The sequence below is a fragment of the Hordeum vulgare genome, chromosome 5H, assembly GCF_904849725.1.
Source record: "Hordeum vulgare subsp. vulgare chromosome 5H, MorexV3_pseudomolecules_assembly, whole genome shotgun sequence".
In the NCBI taxonomy this organism is placed as follows: domain Eukaryota; kingdom Viridiplantae; phylum Streptophyta; class Magnoliopsida; order Poales; family Poaceae; genus Hordeum; species Hordeum vulgare.
Window position 1 is genome coordinate 583,942,534 of NC_058522.1, and position 22,812 is coordinate 583,965,345.

Genomic DNA, 22,812 nt, shown 5'->3' on the forward strand with positions numbered 1-22,812 from the left:
TCCCTACCTTGTCCGCCGTGCCATACCAACTATCCTACGGACTAGTTGTAGCCATTAGCCAATAGAAAAGTCAGGAACGGAGGACACGACAAATCATCAGAAACAGACTATGCATGAGTGACAAGCATGCACCACCCCACGACAAGACAAACACAAACCATGAGATGAGAATGAGATGAGCCAGCCAGCCGCCCATCTACGAGTAGGAGTAGGACGACGTCCGAACACGATTCGGTTTTATAGTAGGAAATTAATCATCATCTAATAAGTAGGAGTACTATAAGTAAAGTAGCAAATCTTGCCATCCATCCATGCATCGCTACCACTCTACTACTACTAGTACTAGATCGTCGTCAACCAATTAAGCGGTAAATAACAACAACGTTCGAGTTGGACGGTCGATTTCTCACTCCCTGCACTGCAGCACCAATGGCGCGCGAATGCCTGGGATCCATCATGTCCTGGCGCTGGCGGGCTGCTGCTGGACGACCCACGAGGAGAAGACCTCGAGCGTCTTCATGTCGGCGCGGTAGTGCTTCTGCGTGAAGTCGAGCAGCGACCGCCACGTGAAGTCCGGGTAGGCGCGCGGGTTGGCGGCGTCCACCAACGTCCCCGGCGGCGCCACCACCTTGTCCATCTCGGGGCACAGGAAGAAGGCCAGCGACTTGCGTGGGACGCGGCTGTTGACGACGGCGCGGTGGAGGCAGCTCTTGTACCGCCCGTTGGAGAGCGCCATGAAGGTGTCGCCGATGTTGACGACGAAGGCGTCGGCCCGCGGCCGGATGGAGCGCCACCGGCCGTCGGTATGCACCTGCAGGCCGCCCACGTCGTCCTGGTGGAGGATGGTCAGCGACGTCGGGTCGCAATGCGGGCCCGTGCCCAGCGTCTCCAACGGCCGCTGGCACGGCGGGTAGTAGTTGAGGCGCATGATGGACTCGTTGCCCTCGAAGAAGCGCCGGTAGTGGGCGCGGCCGACCCCCAGGCTCTCCCCGAGCACCTCCATGATCTCCAGCGACAGCCGGCTCATCTCCGAGCAGTAGCGAGCGTACACCTCCCTGGAAAACAAACAAAAATCCAACGCTCAGCGACATGCTCTGCTTTCGCTTGCTCTAATAATGAATCAATCCCATGCCCGTCGATCGACAGTCGACGGTGAGGTTGCTTTGCTTACCCGAGGCGGCGGTGGTCCTCGCCGAGGGTGGCGACGATGTAGTCGACGACGAGGGCGGGGTCGGAGGGGCAGGACCGGAAGGAGAGGGTCTCCTTCCAGGGCAGCTTGGACGCGAACCGGCCGGTGAAGCTGCTGGCGTAGCCGCACGACTCGCCGGGGCGGCGCAGAGCGCGCTGCTTCTCCGGGAGGGGCATGGTGAAGAAGGCGTCCACGCAGCGGTGCGCGTCGGCCAGCAGCTGGGCGTCGATGCCGTGGTTGACGACCTGGAAGAAGCCGTGCCGCTCGCAGGCCTCGCCGACGAGGCGCGTCACCTCGGCGGCCGCGCGGGGGTCGCCGGAGAGCATGCCGCCGATGTCGATGAGCGGGACGTGCATCTCCTCGGTGGCGTCCGGTGTCGGGCTCTCCCCCTCCGGCCAGATGAACTGCGACGGGATGTCCGTCCGCCCGCTCAGCACCGCCGCGTCGAACACCGGCTGCACCATGATCGCCTCCACCAACAAACAACAGACGATCGAGCTCCGCAAACGCCCACACTCGACTCGATCGATCGATCGATCGATCAAGAAGCAGCAGAGACTGCTCTCGAGCTCAGTGCCGACTCAAGCTCAGTGGAGTGAGGAGGAGGAGGAGGAGGAGGAGAGGAGGGTGGTGACAAGTTTGGCTCTCTGCCTCCCTCGGCTGCCCTTTTATACACGGCCGCGGCACCCTCCACTCCTCTGTTTTCTCTCTGTGTGTGGTGTGCACATTTTCTCTCTGCTTTCTTTTGGTGAGAGGGAGCCACACGCCAACAGCACAGCACAGCACAGCACAGTGTGCCGGAATATTGCTCAGCAATACTCTCTCCACCCACCAACACTTCAAAATAACTAGTGTGCTGCTATTTTGGCACAGTGAAACATGTGTGCTTTCTGTACAACTTTTTTTTAACCATGTTTCCACATTGTCTTCACTATTTTGACGCGGCGACGTGGGGCTTAACAAATATTTTCAGTTCTTAGAGCACCTACAACCTGATATTGTAAATATGACCCCCTAACGTCCCATTAGTGAGGAGACGTGTTCCTTATTTGTCCATACGAGCAATCGTACATTTCATTTTCTTCTTCGTATGTTCGGTCGCTTGTACATGATTGGTGGAGAGGAAGAAATAAAAAATAAATAAAGAAAAGAAAAAATGATCCGGAATGAAGTCGCGTCCTACGTGGTGGACGGATCAGGCGCGCTAGGGCGCATCCGTGAACGCTCATATCCTCTGTATATTGAGATGGATATGAGGGTTCGCGGGCAGCCCAGACGTATACGAATGATATGAGGGAACCGGTTGGATCATTTTTTTTCTTCTCTCTTATGTCTGGTCATTGACCGGGCACGTCCGTAAACATATGAGATATCGGTTGAGGCGCCCAGCTGTAGATGCTTTTATTGAAGTACTAGAATAACTTTCTTTTTAGCTTGTTGTGTTCGTCAGTCGTTGCAAAGGCCGAGGGATATCAACCTTTTTGGTTGAAAAAAACATTTCTTCCATTTTGTACAAAAACCGAGTGGTTGGTAAAATTACGTATCTAATAGCATGTGTTTGGACTGTGTTAAAAAAGAAACAAATCCACAGCATTTCCTTCTTTCCAGGAGATGCAAAAGCTAGTCGTGGAACGCCACGTATAAAGGTCCAGCTAATATTAAAACGCCTCTAGAAAATGTAATCGCCTTTCACTTGTGATGAGAATAAACCAACAGTTGACTAATCGGTGCACGTACATATATGGCTAAACAAGTGCATATCAACCCAGATGGCTAGCAGATCTCATCCTTGGTCGTTTGGACAGCACACTTTCTGAATCTTTTATCCTGCCAGTACTTTGTTTTTTGTCTGACTTCTTGCCCATCACCTTTCCTATTTACTCTTCAATAAATAATATCATACGAAAAGGTATCCACTATATATACTTGATAGCGCTAACACTTTTTGTCTTTGAAGTTGCCTTTGCTTTCTTTTCACTTTGACTTGGAGCTCACCAATTGTCCTATTATTATTATTTTTGTGTATACAACCATTCTAGAGATAATTAAGTTGTATATAATCTCTTGTTTCAGTAGATCGTCCACTCATTTTTATGTCACACTGGTGGAAAAAGGGCCTTTGGTCGCGGTTCGCAACTGCCATTAGTCGCGGTTGCGCAACCGCGACCAAATAGGCGCGACTAAAGGCCCCCCCCTTTAGTCGCGGTTGCTTAAGAACCGCAACTAAAGGCCCGTCCACGTGGGCGCCAGGCGGCCGTCGGGGCGGAGGACCTTTAGTCGCGGTTCTTCTGGCCAACCGCGACTAAAGGCCGCCGCAGGTTTAGGTAGCCCCCCCCCCCCCCCAAACCCGTTTTCTGTTTAATTTGTATTGTTTTATTTCTTTTGTGCTTTATTTTAATTTTGAAGGAGTTTCACATATTCTACGGTTACAAATTTTATCACAATGGGGCAAATAATATACCATTGAAAGCTAAAAAAAATGCAAAACCTTTACAAGTAGTTTTTACAAACTTTTTTCTGTAGTTTTTACAAACTTTTTTCCGTAGTTTTTACAAATTCTAAGAACTGAGAGAGGCGCGCGCGTGCGCGCGCGGCAGTACCGGCCGGCCGGCGGCGTTGAGGGCGGGCGAGCGAGGCGGCGCGCGCGCGGTGGGCGAGGGAGGCCGGTGATAGCGGCCGGCGGCGCCGTACGTGGGCGAGAGGGGGCGGCGTCGAGGGCGAGGGCGACGGCGGGCGACGGCGGGCGGCGTCGAGGGCGAGGGCAACGGCGGGCGGCGTCGAGGGCGAGGGCGACGGCGGCAGGCCTTCGGCGCGGCAGAGATCGGAGAAGACGAGAAATGGAGGCGATGGTTCGGGCCCTTGTATTTATAGCCCCCCCCTTTAGTCGCGGTTGGGGAGCCGACCCGCGACTAAAGGGTAACCTTTAGTCGCGGTTGGCCAGACCAACCGCGACTAAAGGGTTTTTTGGCGGGTTTTTGCGTTCCCGCGCGCAACGACCTTTAGTCGCGGTTGGCCAGACCAATCGCGACTAAAGGGTTTTTCGGCGGGTTTTTGCGTTCCCGCGCGCAACGACCTTTAGTCGCGGTTGGACAGGCCTGGCCAACCGCGACTAAAGCCCCTCACGTGCACCAGCTGGCCACCGAGCGCCCTGGGCCCAGGCCTTTGGTCGCGGTTCGTCTTTCAAACCGCGACTAAAGAATTCATTAGTCGCGGTTCCTACAGTTTCGCGACTTATGGGGCTGGACGGAAGCCTCTTTTTCTACCAGTGTCATTTCAGCTAGCTAGATATCACCACTTTGTTTTCTCTTTGACTTGAGCATGCCAACTTTTTTTAACATTAAGGTGCTTACCGAATCCATTGTCCAATCTGTCTTTTATGCTAACAATATATTGTTTTCAGGTGTTTCCAGGAAATATACCATATGTATTAAAGTCTTAGTCGCAGTTGAATATACAAATCGGTTTTTACACTCATACTCGTTTGTCCATGTGCTCTCGTGACTCGGGTGATTAGGGTTCCTCGCTTCGTGCCAACTCCACCATATTTTGCCTCATTTTCTGTTGCCTTTGGCCATGAAGGCATGATGGACGTCGACCATTGCAGCAGGAGGCCTAGATCTCCGGTTTTTGGTGTCTTTTTGCACCCTTTCAAGGTTTGTGTCCTGTTAAGGAAGGTGGAGCGGCGGCGGCTACCTGAAGATGGAATAGGATTATCCCACCTAGTCCCTGTCCGAACGGTGCATCAACACCGTCGATGGACGTGCAGAGGACTTCGGTGGTTCTACTTATATCAGATTGGCGTTCATGTGTATACATGTTGGATACTATCGATCTATGCTTCTCTTCATCAACAACAGTTGGTGTTCTAACACGCTGGTCCCGCGGGGCCTTTGCATGACGAGTTCCTATCTTTTACTACAAGAAGGTCCGCCGGACTCCAAAAAGGGAGAGTCAACATCTATATTCATCTTGCTCCAGTAACCGAGAGGCGACGACAATATTCACTTCTCTATTTACTGATTAGTATAAAAATGCTAGGAAAATATTTTCATTATATACTTGATAGCCCTCACAATTTTTGACTTTGAAGATGCAGTTGCCTTCTTTTCTCTTTGACTTCAAGCTCACTAATTGCCCTATCTTTTTTGAGTATATAATTAAGGTGTATCTTATCTCTTGTATGACTCGATAGTACACTCATTTGTTTTTGTCATTTCAGCTAGATATCATAAGTTTGTTTTCTCATTGACTTGAGCATGTCACTTTTTCTAAAACAAAGGTGCTTACTGAATCCATTTTCCAATCTATCTTTTATGATGTTGAATATACAAATCAACTTGTACTCTCGTACCCCTTCCTCCATGTGCTCTCGTGACACGGGCGTTTAGGGTCCCTCTCTTCGTGTGGACTCCTCCATGGTTCTGCCTCATTTTCTGTTGCCTTAGGCCATGATGGCGCAAGGGGCCTCAACTGCTGCATGAATCCTAGTGCTTCGTGTCTAGGTGTCTTTTTGTGCTCTTTCAGGGTTTGTATCCTGCTAAGGAAGGTGGCTCGGCGACAACATTCTAAAGATAAAATAAGATTCTCCCCGCCTTGTCCAAGTACTGGTGGTGCGTCTACATTGTCAGAGCGCGTGCGGAGGAATGCCACCTATGGATCCCTTAGGATTTGAATGGTGTTTGTCTTCGGCAGTTCTATGTAGATCTGATTTGCGTTATTGTCTTTACATGTTGGATACATCTGATCTGCGCCTCTATTCATCAACCACAATTATTGTTCTCGCACATTGGTCCTACATGGGCTTAGCATGACGAGTTCCTAACTTTGACTACAAGAAGGTTTACCCGACTCCAAAAAAGGAGAGGCGACGACAATATTCGGCGAGCTCCAGAGCTTTTAGTCCTCATTAGTTGATTGATGGACGTAGATGTAATCTTGGTTATTTTTGGTGTTCTTTGTATTATCATTAATATTAATGAATAGATCGGAAGTATTTGTAGCAAAAAAGGAAAACTTCTTTGTTTTTCTCTCTGAAACATGAAAGGAAAATTTGAGGTCTACATTGATTAGGTCCATTTGTATTTGATAATCAAGACTTAAACCTAGTTTTTTCTAGGGTTCCGAACAAGGGATTTAGTAAATAGGTATGAACTATTCTCAATCAGGGGTGAGGAGCTATATGTAATAAAAAATGTATCATTGAATGTTTAAACTTGCCTTAGTGACTTGAGCTAGGCTCTGAGCTACTATCACTAGTAGAAAAAAGGATTTTCGTCCTAGCTCGTTTTACACATTAGTCTCAGTTCCATTACGAATCGGGACTAATGTTAGCATTAGTCCCGGTTCGAGCAGCAAGGGCGCCGGTCGGGCATTAGTCTCGGTTCAAATGGGACCTTTAGTTCCGTTTCGTGTCTCGAACCGGGACTAAAGGGTTTGGAGGCTTTAGTTCCGGTTCGTGTCTCGAACCGGGACTAAAGGATTTGGAGGCTTTAGTCCCGGTTCCTGTCTTCAGCCGGGACTAAAGGGTAGACCTCTAGTCCTGGTTCGAGACACGGATCGGGACTAAAGGGTAGACCTCTAGTCCTGGTTCGAGACACGAATCGGGACTAAAGGGGTTTTGAATTTTTTATTTTTTCTGTTTTCAATTTTGTTTTCTGTTTGTAGTTTGTGTTTTCAATTGCTTATATATTTTAGGATATTTGATGTTTTTGAGTGATTCTTTTTGCATTAGATTCAAAAAAAATCTAGTTTCTGTTTTTCATTAGTTTTAAAATTTGAATGGTTTAAATTTGAATTTGTTCAAAATTGCTTCAAACCCAAATTGTGAATAACTTGAGTTTATAAATAGTTTTAAATTTAATTATTTTTGCTCCTAGTCATCTCTTAGATTGTTGTCACAGTAAGATTTATTTGGCTATTTTTAGAATAATTTAAATTAGGATTTTAATTAAAACAATACTGTTTTTCTTATATAGTTGTTTTAGTCATTTAATTATTATTATTATTATTTTTAGTTATTTCTTTCTGTAGATTTGAACATGTTGTAGTATGGTGCATATTCAAAGCATAAAAAGTCTGGAGTTGAAATAATTTTAAAAAAAAGCCTTTGTAGGAGATGGGTTTTCGTGTGAAACCATGATACTTCGAAGGAGATGATACAGTTTGTACACGAAGTGCATCCAGTTTTTATCGTAACTCTGTCAACTTTTTAGCACATGCCATGTGGGTGAAATGATGATACCATGCCAACTTTCAACCTTTTCAGAGTTCATTTGTAGTGCTTTTCAATTTCAGGGTCAATTAGCTCAAAAAATAAGTAAATTCATGAAAAATACTAAATGAAGTCAGAAAATATTGAAAATTTATGATGTGGGTTTGAATGTTGCAATTTGAGCACACAAAAAGTATGAAGTTCAAATAAGTTCAAAAAAATGAAATCCCTTTGCAAGAGATGAGTTTTCATTCGAAACTCTGATACTTCGAAAGAGATTGTCCATTTTGTACACAAAGTGCATCCAGTTTTTGTCGTAACCCTCTCAACTTTTTAGCACATGCTATGTGGGTGAAATGATGATACCATGCCAAGTTTCAACCTTTTCAAAGTTCATTTGTCAGGATTTTCAATTTCAGGGTCATTTACGTCAAAAAATTATTAAATGCATGAAAAATAGCAAATGAAGTTATAAATGGTTGAAATTTTAGGATGCGGTTTTGAATGGTGCATATTGAATGCACAAAATGCACAAAAAGTCTGGAGTTGACATAAGTAAAAAAATAAAATGCCTTTGTAGCAGATGGGTTTTCGTGTGAAACCTTGATACTTCGAAGGAGATGGTCCAGTTTGTACAAGCTATGTGGATGAAATGCATCTAGTTTTTCCATAACCCTCTCAACTTTTTAGCACAAGCTATGTGGATGAAATGATGATACCATGCCAAGTTTCAACATTTTCAGAGTTCATTAGAGTGATTTTCAATTTCAGGGTCATTTAGCTCAAAAATTCATTAAATGCATGAAAAATGGCAAATAAAGTTAGAAAGGGTTAACTCTGGCTTGGTTAACCTTAGTTGTGACTCTGGCGGGGACGGTGCTAGCAGATGTAGTCGATGGGTTTGATTGGCCTCTTGGCTAAAGGGGGATTCTTAAATTTTCAAACTCCATCGACCGTCTTTTTTAGTTTTGTAGAAACTAAACAAAAATGATAAAATCTTTAAAAAATAAAATCCTTTGAGATTTAGTTAGGTTTTAGTGTCTAGTTGGTATAGAAATTTTGAGATATGAATTTTCACCGTTTTTGCAAAAAAAAGAAAAAAAAATGTAAAACGGCCATAACTTTTGCATACGACGTAAAAAAAAGTTATTTCAAAATTGGGAGTCGATTTCACTGAGGCTTGCCCGTGAAGTTTTCTCAGATGCTTAAAATTTCAAATGTAAAAAAAAAATTATTTCAAAAAGAAGTTTTTTCCAGAAAAATAAGAAAAAATAATTTTATTTAAAAATATTATATTGTTTTTATTGAAATTCACTATTATTATTACTTATTTTGTTTATTTTAATAATTGTTTCAATTTAAAAAATTAAATCATGTGACATGACATCAAGAACCCAAGTTGTTTAGGATTGATAGCTTACTATTGTCACGAAAACAACAAGTGAAGACTTGGCAACTAGGGGCGATAGAACCAAAAAGTTAAGCGTGCTCGGGCTGAAGCAGTGAGAGGATGGGTAACCGGTCGAGAAGTTAGACGATTTAGAATAAGTCCTCAGTGAGGATGAGTGATTAGAGATTAAATTGTCAAATAATTCAAAGATTTGAACATTAGAATAAAACATAAAAACAAATCAAAAATATTCAAAAATAAAATTTGAAAAAAGATGGGTGACCGGTCGGGAAGTTAGACGATTTAGAATAAGTCCTTAGTGAAGATGGATGATTAGAGATTAAATTGTCAAATAATTCAAAGATTTGAAAATTGGAATAAAACATAAAAACAAATCAAAAATATTCAAAAATAAAATTTGAAAAAAATCAAAATCAAATCTACCTTTTCGGATGAAACAAAATAAACAGGTGGAGCCTTTAGTCCAGGTTCGTAATAAGAACCGGGACTAATGGCCTAACCGAACCGGGGCTATAGGCCCTTTTCCTACTAGTGTATTGTACAGTTTACGGACAGAAGTTCATAGTGGTATCCAGCAAAAAATATTGCAAATTTTTGAAAACCCTTTCAAATATCTAAGTGAGCGGATAACATTGCATATTTAGTTTTGGCAATGTGATTTGGATCAAATTTGAGCCCCAGCCATGTTTTGACCGAAAAGAGCAATTTGTGACTTCCATCGATTATAAATTGTACCCTAGTTCCAAGTTAATAGACCCCGGGTCAAATTTCTTTTTGAAAACTATGGTGCAAATGCAGACATTTGCCTTCATGCTTACACACATACCCCCGATGAACGCACATACACATCTCCTTTCCCTATGAGCCTCTGCGAGAGAATGAGCCGGTATATCTTAAGAGCTATGAAAGATACACCCTGATAAAAAGTATGAGAAAATTAGACGGCGAATAAGCTTATAGATCTGTGTACATTGAGATCCACTACTTTTCTTTGTCTCTGCTCTCATTTATAATTCTGCAACAATCATTTCAACCGTGCGGTTATTTTCTTTCCTAGCCGATGGTGCCTTGTTTTTTGGTTCACACCCCACCTGAATTGATCTCATTAGAAAAGAGAAATCTGATTGAAAGTCTATCGGAGCGGCCTTCTTTATGAGAATAGTGGTGCCACATAATTGTATAAGAAACACAACCTCGTTGACAACATGATAGTAGTCCCCAGTCGATCAAGCGCACCAACGTTCTTCCACGCTTGCTTATGAGCCACAATGTCGCATGTGTTTAGGATTTCTTACACGGATAGACACCATCCTCATGTATCATCCTGACCAACAACTCATGAAACCTGCATAAGGTCTAAGGAATTGCTACCTCCGTATCCGTAGGCCGCCATCCATGTTATGCGGAGGTGTCGCGACATTATCATCATAGGTTGTTGACTCAGGGCACATCTATTATTCCCGATCTTAGGCTTGCTTAGGGGCGTCGGTGGTAGTAGCACCGACTAGAGTAAGTGCATGACTTATGCTCGAAGTACCTTTTCCATTGTTGATGAGCATCCCAAGGGAGCCTATCCCTAGAAGTGTAGCAAGTTGTGAAGAGTGCCTCATTGCTGACTACCAAACTCAACCGCATGCTTAGAGCATGTTTAATAGTATAGCCAACTGCTGGCTATAAGCAGTCTTAGAGCATGGTTAATAGTATAGCCAACTGCTGGCTATAAGCTATCTTATAGCCCACCTTATAGCTAGCTTGTACAATAGTTAACTACAAAAGAGTACTACTTTTATCATATATGGCCCACCTTTCATTCTCACAAAGCACCTAGGAGCACGTGCTAGAGCTGGCTCTTCACGAAGAGCCCGCTTCCCTCCTCTCTCCTCTTCTTTCTCATCCAACTCAGCAAAAATATAGTATTTTAATCCTTATAGCCTGCTGACTGTACCTTATTGTACTTGCTCTTAAGTGGCTGCAACACCTGACAACTTGTCAAAAACCATTGCATTCCATCGGTATTGCACCCGCCAAGACGGAGCCGACACTTCGGCATCCTCCAGCCCAAACTACTAGTTTCCTGCAAGCTTGATCAGAACAGAAGGAGAGGACATTGTTCTAGAGGCCAGAGACCAATCGCATGATCACCCACATCACCGAAACGCATGTTTTCGCCACACGTATGGAGACCACCACATATGGATTTGGAAGGGAGGCATCCGAAACACAGTGTTCAGCCTCAGCCCCCCCCCCCCACACACACACACACCCACCCCCGCACCAACCAATGAGGCCTCGTTCGGCTCTGGTGTATTTGCAGGCTTCAACGGGTATTTTACCGGTCGGTGTAGTAATCCCGAAAATTCCCAGCAGGCCCATTCTGTACCACGGTATTGGACCGGCCCATCCCGAAAATTACACCCCAAACCCTCCAGTATTCGTGTGAGAGGAGACGCGACCTAACCCTCGTGAAATTTCTCCCCCGGCTGTGACGGCGCCGCCTCCTCCGCCCTCCTCCCTCCCGTAGTTCGCCGCCGGGATCCAAGCCGAGCCAGATGCTGCCTCAGATCCCGAGGCCTCTTGGCTCTTGACGTCGTCGTTGCCGCTGCCGCTGCCGTCCGCGCCGAGGCCTCTTGGTTCTTGGCCTCCGTTGCCGCTGCCGCCCGCGCTCCGACGGCAGATCCTTCCGAAAACGTGTCATTTGCGCCAGTATGGACTGGTTTCACCTCACCCCTCCCCTCCCCTCGGTGCTCCTATGATTCTTTGACAGCCTTCGGTTAGTACTAGGTGCTCCGATGCTCCTATGATTCTTTGACAGCCTTCGGTTAGTAGTAGGTGCAGCTTCTAAATCAGACAGGTTCTTGCATTTAAATCAGGTTCTTGCCTTCGGTTAGTAGTAGAAGCTTTGGGGTGCAGCTTCTAGTTAAGATGCACTTACTGGCAGCAGCTGTGGAATCGAACTTTTGATTGCGGGTTGTGGGTACAGGGATGCAGCGGGTTGGGGTGCAGCTTCTAGTTAAGATTCAGAGGCGTGTATGTAAAGGGGCAAAGCAGAATGGTAAGATTCTAGTTAAGATTCAGAGGCCTGTATGCAGCGGGTTGGTTGTGCTGATGCAGAATGCTATCGTCCTGGGAATTATTCTTGTGTTGTACTAGTAGTTTTTTTTGGTTGTGAGTGTTCATATCTTCATGATGGTTCAGAAACTTGCAGCTAACAATTACAGTATACTAGATTTTATTTGTCTGATCCTTTCAGAAAAGTTTGAAGAAAAGTTTGATGTGATTGAATTAATGTGTCTGTACAAATGGTGGAACTGTGTGCATGGTCATGTGTTGTTTGCATTATTAATTTTATAGCGCATATGTATTGAAAGTGGAAGGTGGTTCTGTACCTCTTGCTCTCTAGATATCGTCAAGTGCTAATGATGTTATAATTATATGGATCGTGTTGCTAGTTGGAATTTGTTCTGTGAATTTGTTCTTTTAATCGGAGAAGATGCTATATATTTACAAGTCGACACATGCTTTCTCAATTATGTTGCTGTTTTGTTTTTTTATACCTTAGACCAACAGTTTTGTTTCTTTATAGGTACCCGAGCCTTGGTTTATAGTGGGAGTGGACGAGCCGCCACCTTCGTGGGATCCCGTTAAGACGCCAAAGTTTGGTATGCCTTGTATTTACTAGGGCTTGTTAGCTCTCTAATTCTTGTTAGCTTTCTAATTCTTGTCATTGTTTCTTGATTGCTTCGGTATTAGTTTTGAAATGAAGTCACGGGGTCTAGATCATATTAGGAAGAGAAGAGAGGAAGATGATGATGAGATGGTCCTTTTCATCCTTCCATTATTGCACTCGTACTTAATGGACACTAGAGGACGGGGTAAAAAAACAAAGGCATAGCTCGATCGTTTATGGCAAGCAACGTGTTGACGAACTTCTTGAAGGACATGTGAAGAATTGCTTGGTAGCTTTTAGGATGGAACCATGCATCTTTAAGTCTTTAGCATCATATCTTAGAAGGAAAGAATTGATAAAAGACACAAGACTCAAGGTGGAGGAGAAGTTAGCATTCTTCCTGTACATGTTGTCACATAATTCATCATATGAAGATATGCAACTGGAATTCAGGCATAGTGGATCCACCTTTCATGAGTACATCAACGAGTTCTTTGATATCATCCCTGCCCTATGTACTCGCTTTGTGGAGCCTCCACGCATTGACGAACCACATCGAGTAATTGCTACCGATGAACGATTCTATCCATACTTCAAGATTCTTATCTTGACACTTCAAAAATTCCTTACCTTTCTCCATTAAAATCTCAAAAGTTAGTTAGCAAATCTGTTTTTTTACAGAATTGTATAGGTGCTATCGATGGATCCCATGTTCCTATTACCATTGCGCCTGAGAGTGCTGCACCATTTCGGAATAGAAAGGGCACCCTGAGCCAAAACGTAATGATTGCATGTGATTTTGACTTGAAGATCACATTTATATCATGTGGATGGGAGGGGTCTGCAACAGATGCTAGGGTTCTTCGATCTGCAATGAACTCTGGATTTAAAGTACCCGATGGAAAGTTTTACCTCGTCGATGGTGGTTACGCAAACACCACATCCTTCCTTGCACCGTATCGGGGTGTGAGATATCACTTGAATGAATTTGGGCATGGCCACCATCGTCCACAAAACCATAGAGAATTATACAATCTTCGACATGCTTTGTTGTGAAATCATGTAGAAAGGACCCTAGGAGTTCTGAAGAAGCGATTCCCGATTCTCAATGTTGGGACATTACATTCAATTAGGAACCAAGCGAGGATTCCAGCAGCTACCGCAATATTTCATAACATCATCAAATTGCATGCTGGTGATGAGGAATGGCTTGAAAACCAACCAAATAACATACCTCTGGCTGATTTTGTCAATTTACCCAATGATAATGATAACTACCAAGGGAATAACACCCAAGGCAATGCTTTGTGAGATGAAATTGCAATGCAAATGTGGAATGATTTCCCACATAACTAACTCTTTGTAAGTTTGTGGATGTAATTGTCTTTTTCTAATTCAAATGATTAAGTGTCTTTAGTTTGTGTGTTAATTTGTTTTATCTCAACAGATATGTACGCAAAAGGATCTCCCAAATTCAACTTGGCGCAGGCTGCTGCGTTATTAAGAAAGAAAGGACTTCTTGGTGTTAAAATGGATTCACCAAAGGTTAACAAAAAGAGTTCTCCAAAAGGTATTCTTTTTTTGTCAGTACAAGACCAATAGTATTTTAATTGAAGACACTTAGCCAATAGACCTTGTGCTTTAATTGGCTTTTGTAGTTGTGAAACAAAGAGCACAATGGAGTTTGGGACTTGAAAAAGGTCTGGTGGAGATACTTATGGAGCACGATACTCCTTACCACCGAGGGCAAAATGGATGGAGCAAGGAAACTTGGAACTTGATGGTGACAAAATTCCATGCAAAACACAAACATGTGAAGTTCTCAAAGTCTCAAATTCAAGATAAGGAGAAGGAGCTCAAAAGAGAATATAGGATGTTAAAAGAAGCCCGAAAGCAAAGCGGTGTTGGCTGGGATGACAAAAGATGTATGATCGAAGCTGACACCGACCTTTGGGACAATCTGATGATTGTAAGTTCTTTAATTCCACCCTTCGATATGGTTACAAATTTATACCATGCTAATACTCATCTATTACTCTGGTTCTTTGTAGTCATATCCAAGTATCGGGAAATTCAAGAAGAAATCTTTTCCTCTCTTTGACTCGCTAGGAGAACTCTATGATGGTAAGTTTGGTTACTCTTAACTTTGGGACAATCTTCGACATGCTTTGTTGCTTCCTCTTAACTCTTAACTCTGCGTATTGTTTGGTTACTTACATGCATTTTGCAGGGCATACAGCTGAGGGTACCTACAGTTTCACATCAATTGCACAACCATCACAAATTGACGAAGACTTTGTAGATGAAATAGAGGTTGAGGAAGTAAAAGAAAGTGATGACTTGGAGATGATGAATCAAGTGCAACATGATGAAGATGACTTGCAAATTCTGGATCAAATGGATGTTGCACATAGGAAGGAGGCTGTCAATCCAAGTGAAGAAGTGGGTCGTACAATGGCTGGTTCAGGAAAGATGCCCCAAAAGAAACCCAAGAAGGAGAAGCGCAAGAACAGTGGTGATGTGATTGCTGGAGCATTAGAGAAGTATATAGAGTTGAAGAAAAGGCAAGTGGATGATGAAGCTACATATTTGGCCAATGAAAAGGCAGATGCAACAAAATTACATGAATTCTCTATCACCAAGTGCATGGATGTGTTGAAAAAAATGGAGGATGTGACCCGCATCGAGAAGATCAAAGCATTCAACGTCTTCAAGGATGCTGCAAACCGTGAGATTTTCATCAATGCCGCTGATGATGATAAAGATACTGTTGTTATGTGGCTTCGGAGCCAAATGTCCCCATGAGGTATGTTCAAGACAGGTAGCAGACATAACTTCTTTGTTATATAATTCTGTGATAGTTGATGGTATATTACATCTCTTCCTTGTTATAATTCTGTGATAGTTGATAAAACTTGCAGACATAACTTCCTTGTTATATAATTCTGTGATATATTAGTTAAATTTTGGGAGATTCACCATGTGGAGGCAGTGGTTCAACTCAGATCCTTTTGCAAACGATGTTATATTTGATAACATAACGTCGAATGCTCTAGAATTCAGATCTTTAGTTAGTTTTAAACTTGTAAACGTTATGTTTTATCAAACTTGCAGAAGTTATATCTTTAGTTAGATTCACCATGTGGAGGCAGTGGTTCAACTCATATTCTTTTGCAAACTAATATATCTAACCAGAAGGTTCATTGTTCAACACTTCATGTTCATTGTTCTATGATAAAATAACAACCCGTCGTCCTCTTCGTTAATCAAGCCATCCATCCATGTTCAGTGTACTCATGGATCAAACTAAGATAAATAGCAGAACAGAGCACAGGTGAAGTAGAGCTATCTAAAGGCACAGGTTCATTGCCATGCCCATCCCTGGGTTGAGTATGATCCATCTCTGGCACTTGCAGATGGTTCAGATGATGCCTAGCCAAGAAACAGTCCTGCCTGGTTGCCCTTAACCTGGAAACACAATTTCAATGAACATCAGTAGTGTAGCATTAGATAGCAATGTTACGTCTCCTTGAAACAATGTGTGTGCAGATCAAAAACATATGTTTTCTGATTATGGGTGATCTACTTGACAGTTACACTGACTGCTGTTTGTTTTGTTTTGTTCCGCAGCCTGCAGCTATGAGATCGTTGCACTGGCAACAAGCACCCAATGAAGAAAAGCGCAGTCGGTGTTAGCCCCTTAGATCTGCCAGAAAGTGGTTCATCTCATAAACTGGCATTTTACCAGCACTCGTTTTGAGCCTCCTGCTGATCTTATGTCATGTAAAATAAAGCAAACTAGGTTGACCTTATTTGGGAGTCGCTTTCTATTTTCAATGCCTACTTGTTGCACAAATGGAATGTTTCATTTTTCCGAGGAGTCAGTTTGCTGTTGATGATGACATGATGTTTCAATAAATTGTCGACCTCGGATCTTTGATGATGCCCCTTGATTTCTGCTATTTTATGTCATTTGGTGTCTGTTCCAAACCATATCAGCAGTTATTTTATGCCCCTTGATGTCTGCTAAGTTATGTCATTTGGTGTCTGCTAATTTATTTTTTTGATGATGCACCTTCTGGTTAGATATATTAGTTTTAAACCTTATCAACAGTTATCTGAAAACTCTAGTACCAAACAAGGTCTGGGGTGGGGGATTATTGGGGAATTGAGGGGATTTGATGGAGGGGAGGGGATCACCAAATCCCCTCCAATCCCCAAGCGTATTTGGTGTGAGAAAACACCAGAGCCGAACGAGGCCTGATGGAGGAGGAGGAGAGTGTTTCCATCATTCCTGGGGCTGGGGCTGGGGCTAACACCTCTGCTTGCCTATCACCGCAAGACACTGTAGGAACTAGTGACCTACCTTCATCTAGGTCCGCCATATATCTTGATGGCTGCAAAGGGAGCGACGAGGTGAAGAAAGGGTCCCACATCAGCCAGGTTATCGCCCGTGCCACTCTTGGGAGCAACGTGGGCTAAGTTGGAAACCATACCTCTTTCTTTTGTTCTCTTACTTTGTAAATTCAATTCAAGAGAATGTCTATCCAGTATGTATATAACTGAATTATTGCAATGTCCAATAGGATCAGAGTTCAAATGGTAAACAACACGGGCATGATTTCAAGGATACAATTACAACACCAGGCCAAATGGCTTCCGTCCTTTCCCTTTCATAAAAAAGAACAATGGCTCATTAACTTAAGAGATTGAGTGCGCAATCTAATATGGCATCATCGATGATTAACTGGTTAAATGTAAACTAGGAAGGAGCTACTGTCATGATTACATCAACAAGAAGCCCCGATCAATTTTGTCTTTCATGTGTGCTGTTGGTTGGTTCCCAAACAAAAAAATGTCAGATAAGTTTTCAAGGATTAAAAATTGTGCGCCCATAGGTTGAGAGCAGTAGATCTCGGAACCAGAAGATTACAAATAAGAAATGTCGCCACCGTTCGAACGGTTTTGGCGCCACGCAGCGCCCTGTATCGACGGAGAAGACGACACACCACTCTATAGCTCTAGCTCGTACGATCGCACATACTTAATCTCCCCTGCTTAATTCTTCCTTCCTGTTCCTGTCAGGACATGCATGTGGCGATTTGATTAATTAGCTGCTAACTAATCAAGATCACAACAGCACAAAAGCTAGCTAGACGCCAAACTAATCGATCTAGCTCCTTCTCTTGATCTCGTATATGCAAAGATCGCATTGTGCTACCGTGCTTTGCTTCCTACCCATACACACATGAGTAAACAATACCACAAAAAGCAATCAGAGAAAATTTTAATTTTAATTTGCTGTCTGAATAATGCATGCAGATGGTACAGATGTACATACAAAGAAAGTACAACAGTGAGAGCCGCATGCCTTGTTGTTTTGTGCTAGCTCCACAATACAAACTGATGTCACCACTGACAACATATGCATTATTACTATTTGTTTACTATGCTTAATTACCTGGTGATGAGGACGACGATGATGATGTTCTTGTCGGGTTAATTAGCATGATCTACTTGCATAATTCGATCTGTGCTAGTTAGCTACATATCATTTTTGATCCGTATATTAAGCAAGTAGAATCTAATTAAGGTATCGATCGTCTCATCCTATGGCAAGTGTGTGTGCGCGCGTGTGGTAACTAAACTATTAGCGCAAACTTATCTTGATCTGCTTGATTAATTATGTACATAAACATATCGATTGGTACATCTCAATAGTTATACAATATAATGGAATCCTAAAAGCATCTCTAGCAGACAACGCAATTCGACAAAACGCGTTTAAAGTTTGCGAAAAAACAGCTTTGCTGGCGGCGCAGGCGAGGACAGAGTCAGATCCCGCAAAACTGATCCGTTAAAAAGGATATTCTTAGAAGATGTTTTTTTACGAATCGGCTACGCGGGGTCTGTTCGGTTGTCACCGCGTCGACCCGCAAATCGAAAACCCCCAAGAGACGAATTTGACAATGATTTTGACAAATGAGTACAAGTTCAAACAATAAAACATAGTCCGCAATCATCCAAATTACAATAATTATTCAAACTACCAAAGCAAACTAAATAATTCATTACAAAACTTCAAATTACCAAAGCAAACTTTTGATATGCACTAAATCCCTTCAACCACGCGGCATTTCTTCTTTGAATAAAATACCGACAGTTGGCCTCACAGGCTTCAGCAATTTTCACAAAGAGGGATTGACGTATTCGGTACATTCTCCAGAAGAGGTGCGGTGGAAATGTTGGATTGTCCGCGAAGTAGTCTTGCATCAACATCTCGTTCTCAAGATGGCGATTTCGAGGATTCCAAGACGGTCGACGGTCGATCCTCGCCGCCTCTTTCGGCTCTCGTCTTCGTGTTCCTTCACGGCAAGGGCCATCACCAACGTCTGATGACGATAGTTCACAAGCAGCATCTCAACATCCGAGTCGTCCGAATCATTGAGCAAAATTTTCTCGCACGGCTCAATTCCATCTAAATTCACAAATATGTGCGCCGCCTTAACCAACTATGCATACCACAAGGCACAAGCACAAGTACAAACTCACCGGCTGCTCGGAGGTGGTGGCTCTCCGGCGGTGGATCGGCGGATCCGGGGAGCCGTTGCAGCGGCTCGGTGAGAGAGGGTAGGGGCGCCCCCGCGGCACGATTCTGCCCGCACATTTGACCCGAATCATCGGCGGCGGACGGGTGGAACCAATGGCGAGCGGCGACGGAAAAGGGTGGGGAAAGGGAGAGGGCTGAAATGTCCCTCCCAACAACTGTTTTCGTGGGATACGGGGCACCGTAGTGACGAGGCGCAAACCTGCGTTTTCACGGGTTGAAGATGGGATTTTGCCGCGTCCCTTAAATTTTTTTACGTGTCTCACGCGTTTGCGGGGTCTGATCGGGTAGTATTTTCCACGTCAATCCGCATTTTAACAGTTATTTTACGGGTCGATCCATTATACTCTGTCAATGATAGAGATGCGCTAATTAACTCTATCTATTTACACTTACCCCACGCCACCTGCAGATCGACCAATCTCAGGATGCGCACAATTATAGGGATGGATAGCGATAATATAGTGCACTATCTTGACAGATAGCTAGGCACCAATCGCATGGTGATGGAGGGGCTGCGTACCATTAAACAAGAGCACCACGAACAAGACAAACGAACAATGGTACATATACTGGGCAGATTAATACATAGAAAGAAACAAATGTCCAGGGCAACAGATGTATATCTGTGCATGTAGTATTATATATAGCGTGAAAGGCAAGGAATTACATTCATCTTAATCCTATATATAGCTAGAAAGCAGCCTTCATAAATCCAGTCAAGAAAACTTAACCCGGCCGCTCGCGTCGCTCTCGAGGGGAGCGGCCCGAGCGTCCCTTAGCGCCGCCGCCGCCTCCCCACCCGCTCCTCCCCGCCCCCCGCCGCCGTCGGGCGTCGCTGCCGGGCAAAGCCCGTGCAGCAGCCGGCGATGGTGGGCCTCTCTCGCGCGGATGCGTCCCGAGACCGGCCCTGGACGGCGAGGCTGGGCGTCGGGGCGACGGCCCGGTGGTGGCGGCATGGACGGCTCGGCGGCTCAGCGGTCGATGCTCTAAGAACGCCTCGGCGCGCCTTCTCCCCCGCCTGGGTTGGTGCTGGTCCAGGCTGCGGGTGCCACGGTGGCGGCTTGGCGGCGTGGTGTGGCGGAGCTCCGGCGCAGGCTAGGTCCTCTAGCGGGTTGGAGGGCAGGGCGCCGTCCAGTGCTGCCTCCGCATCGGCTGCGGCCTACCCTTGACCCCGATCTGGATCTGGATCTTGATCTGGTGGTGCTCGGCCCTAGGTCATGGTGGCTTCGGAGGTGTCGTGTCGCTGGGGCTGCTGCGGTGGTGCGTGGAGAAGGTGCTTGGTGGCTCTCGGGTGCCGTTGGCGCGGTGGCTTCGTGGGAGGCGTGTGGGCTAGCGGAGGTGATGTGCGTGGGTTTGTGGTGTTGGGAGGTGCTCCGGGCGAAAGCTTGCCGGGCAAGAGCTTGCCGGCCGACGGTGTCGGCGTCTGTGGACGCCATCTCACCTTCTTGGAGGCGCCGTTGAGGAGTTTTCTCCCTACACACCCTCGGATCCAGTTCTTCGGGTGAAAATCTTAGGCCCGGTTGGGCCGGACGACGATGTCGGCATCGTCGCTTCCTCTTTGGGGGCGTCGTCTTGAAGAGCTTTGGATTCCGATCGCACTCTCCAAGGGCTAGACGCTCGCGACATTGCGATCGGCTGTGGCTTGTCCGGCAATGTGGATGATCTGTGCTGCTTCTTGTGTGGCAAGGATGGCCCCTTCAAGCGGAGAAGGATTTGCTATTGGGTTCTGGTATTCGGTCTCGTCCGGCGTGTTCGAGGGGTCGCCGTGCCTCTCTTGTCTTCTGAAGTCAGAGTTGTTTGAGGGGGATCCTTGCAGCGACGATGACGTGAAGACGGGTGGTCGTTTCTGGCGCTAGCTTGGCGCAAGTCCTGTGTTTTTCTTCCTTCAATGCTCGTCGGCTGAATCGAAGCTGCCTGATCGCTGGCGCTCGTGGTGGACTGTTTGGCGTTGTCCGACGCAGGCCTCTACGCTTGTCTGCGGTGGAGGCTACATCGGTGGTCGTCGATGGTCAAGTCGGAGTCGCCCTCGCGGAGGCGTGATGACGATGACGCCGGATTACAACATCGACGGAGCTCTTCCCCTCACGGCGTGTGTGTGTTCTTGTGTAGGTTGCCAGGTCGCCCTGTGTGCCCTGTTGTGACGGGCGCATTACGACGGTTTTAGTCTGGTTTTTCGATTATTAACCGGACAACTCTTTTCGACTTTTTTAATGAGATCGGTACCTAAGGGACCGCGTTTCAAAAAAAAAGCAGCTTTCCATTTTCTGTTTATGATATTTTTCAGGAAACAAATAAGAGCTCCCCTTGTTCATTAAGAGCATCTCCAACAGCCGCGTTTCGCGCCGCGTGCAAAAAACCTGTTTGCCGCGCGCGCTTCGGCTGGTTTAGCGCGGCCGCCAGCGCTGGCTCCAATGACCGCGCTATAATGCAGCGCGCACGCCGCTCCAGCAGCGTGCAAAAATACAGTGCGCGCAGCACGCACAAACCACATATACATTTCAAAAAGAGGAGCAAAAATGATCAAACAAACAAAGTAAATCAACAATAAATAGTCATTACAACTTAAACAAATAGTTTATTGTTCAATACAACAAATAATGCAATAAACACAACCAATAGTTCATGAACAATACAATGTCGAATGCAGAAATCATGCTCTTTGTCGTCCATGCCATGCCCACCACTCTTCAATCAGATCCTTCTGAAGTTCATTGTGCGTTGCGGGACGCCGAATGGCATGAAGTTTAAGCAATACATACCTTGTAGGCGTTTTGTCGAACACCTTGCGGGCGCGGCGCGGCAGCGAGCGCTCGGACGCTGTTCCTCGGACGAGGAGGCGCGCGAGGGCCGGCGGGACTAGGAGGGGGTGGGGCGGAAGCGCGGCGGCGTGGGGATAGGTCGGGGAAGCGCTTGAACGGTCGCCGGGGGGCGCGGGCGGCGGCGGCGGCGCGGCCGGATGGGGGTGGAAGTGGGAGAGCGAGCGCGCGAGAGTCCAGCGCGCGGGATCGGGCGCAGCAAATAAGCGGCGCGCGATTGGCCAGCGCGCTGAACTGCATATGCCGCGCGCGTCGTTTTTACGCGCCCGCTGGAGCCACCCGCCGCGTTGCGCGCACGCTAAAACGGCCTAATTTGCGGCGCGGCGCTAGTTTAACGCGGCTGTTGGAGATGCTATAAGAAGGGAGCAATTTCTCACCGACACCATGATTAATTGGTTTCATCAATTTGTCATTGTAAAAAAAAAATCCTAAAACTACCGCTGGTAAGATTATGATTCAAGTTAGGGGTTCAAGTGGGTGATTTGGCCAATGTAAGTTTCTCTGTGCTTCTAGACATCGAGAGGTGGTCTTTCTGAGGTAATAATATAATTATACGACGAACCGTCAAACTCAAAGCGAATTAGGCAGCTAATCAGGTGTTTGCTATTTTCAGACAAAATTCCGTTATTAGCTAACTGGTGGTCGAACCATGCACGCATGCATGCATATAGCGTGTGTCAGGTGCTTGAGGACTCAAGTGTTTTTTGCTGACGTAGAAAGCGCATACCGAACAAACATAAAAATTATATAATCGATGTTTCAGCTTCAACAGGTATATGAAATGGTCACCTTTTTAAGCATGAGCTGATGATCCCACCTTAATTAGGCCAGTCAGGTACCCCTCCCCCTCCCCCTAAATGCATAGGTACAGGTCTTTATGCATTCCCCGCTGGACTTTGAACTTGCTG

At 45.4% G+C, this 22,812-nt stretch overlaps 2 protein-coding genes across 4 annotated transcripts; one reads left to right on the top strand and one right to left on the bottom strand.

The window, feature by feature from the left end:
• Positions 1-216: 216 nt before the first annotated feature.
• Positions 217-1,824, bottom strand: LOC123395214 (gibberellin 20 oxidase 1-B). Its single transcript, XM_045090165.1, has 2 exons — positions 1,172-1,824; positions 217-1,055 (listed from the first exon to the last, which is right to left on the bottom strand). The coding sequence occupies exons 1-2, from the start codon at positions 1,651-1,653 to the stop codon at positions 455-457; spliced, it is 1,083 nt and encodes a 360-aa protein (XP_044946100.1). The 5' UTR covers positions 1,654-1,824; the 3' UTR covers positions 217-454.
• Positions 1,825-13,931: 12,107 nt separating this feature from the next.
• Positions 13,932-16,334, top strand: LOC123399644. Of its 3 annotated transcripts, none has more exons than XM_045094039.1 (5): positions 13,932-14,023; positions 14,137-14,447; positions 14,530-14,602; positions 14,709-15,284; positions 16,109-16,334. In XM_045094039.1, the coding sequence occupies exons 2-4, from the start codon at positions 14,196-14,198 to the stop codon at positions 15,281-15,283; spliced, it is 900 nt and encodes a 299-aa protein (XP_044949974.1). In that variant the 5' UTR covers positions 13,932-14,023; positions 14,137-14,195; the 3' UTR covers position 15,284; positions 16,109-16,334. The 3 variants fall into 3 exon arrangements, with proteins under 3 accessions (XP_044949974.1, XP_044949973.1, XP_044949972.1); XM_045094038.1 differs by having other exon boundaries at positions 13,939-14,048; positions 14,709-15,299; XM_045094037.1 differs by having other exon boundaries at positions 13,939-14,048.
• Positions 16,335-22,812: the final 6,478 nt, after the last annotated feature.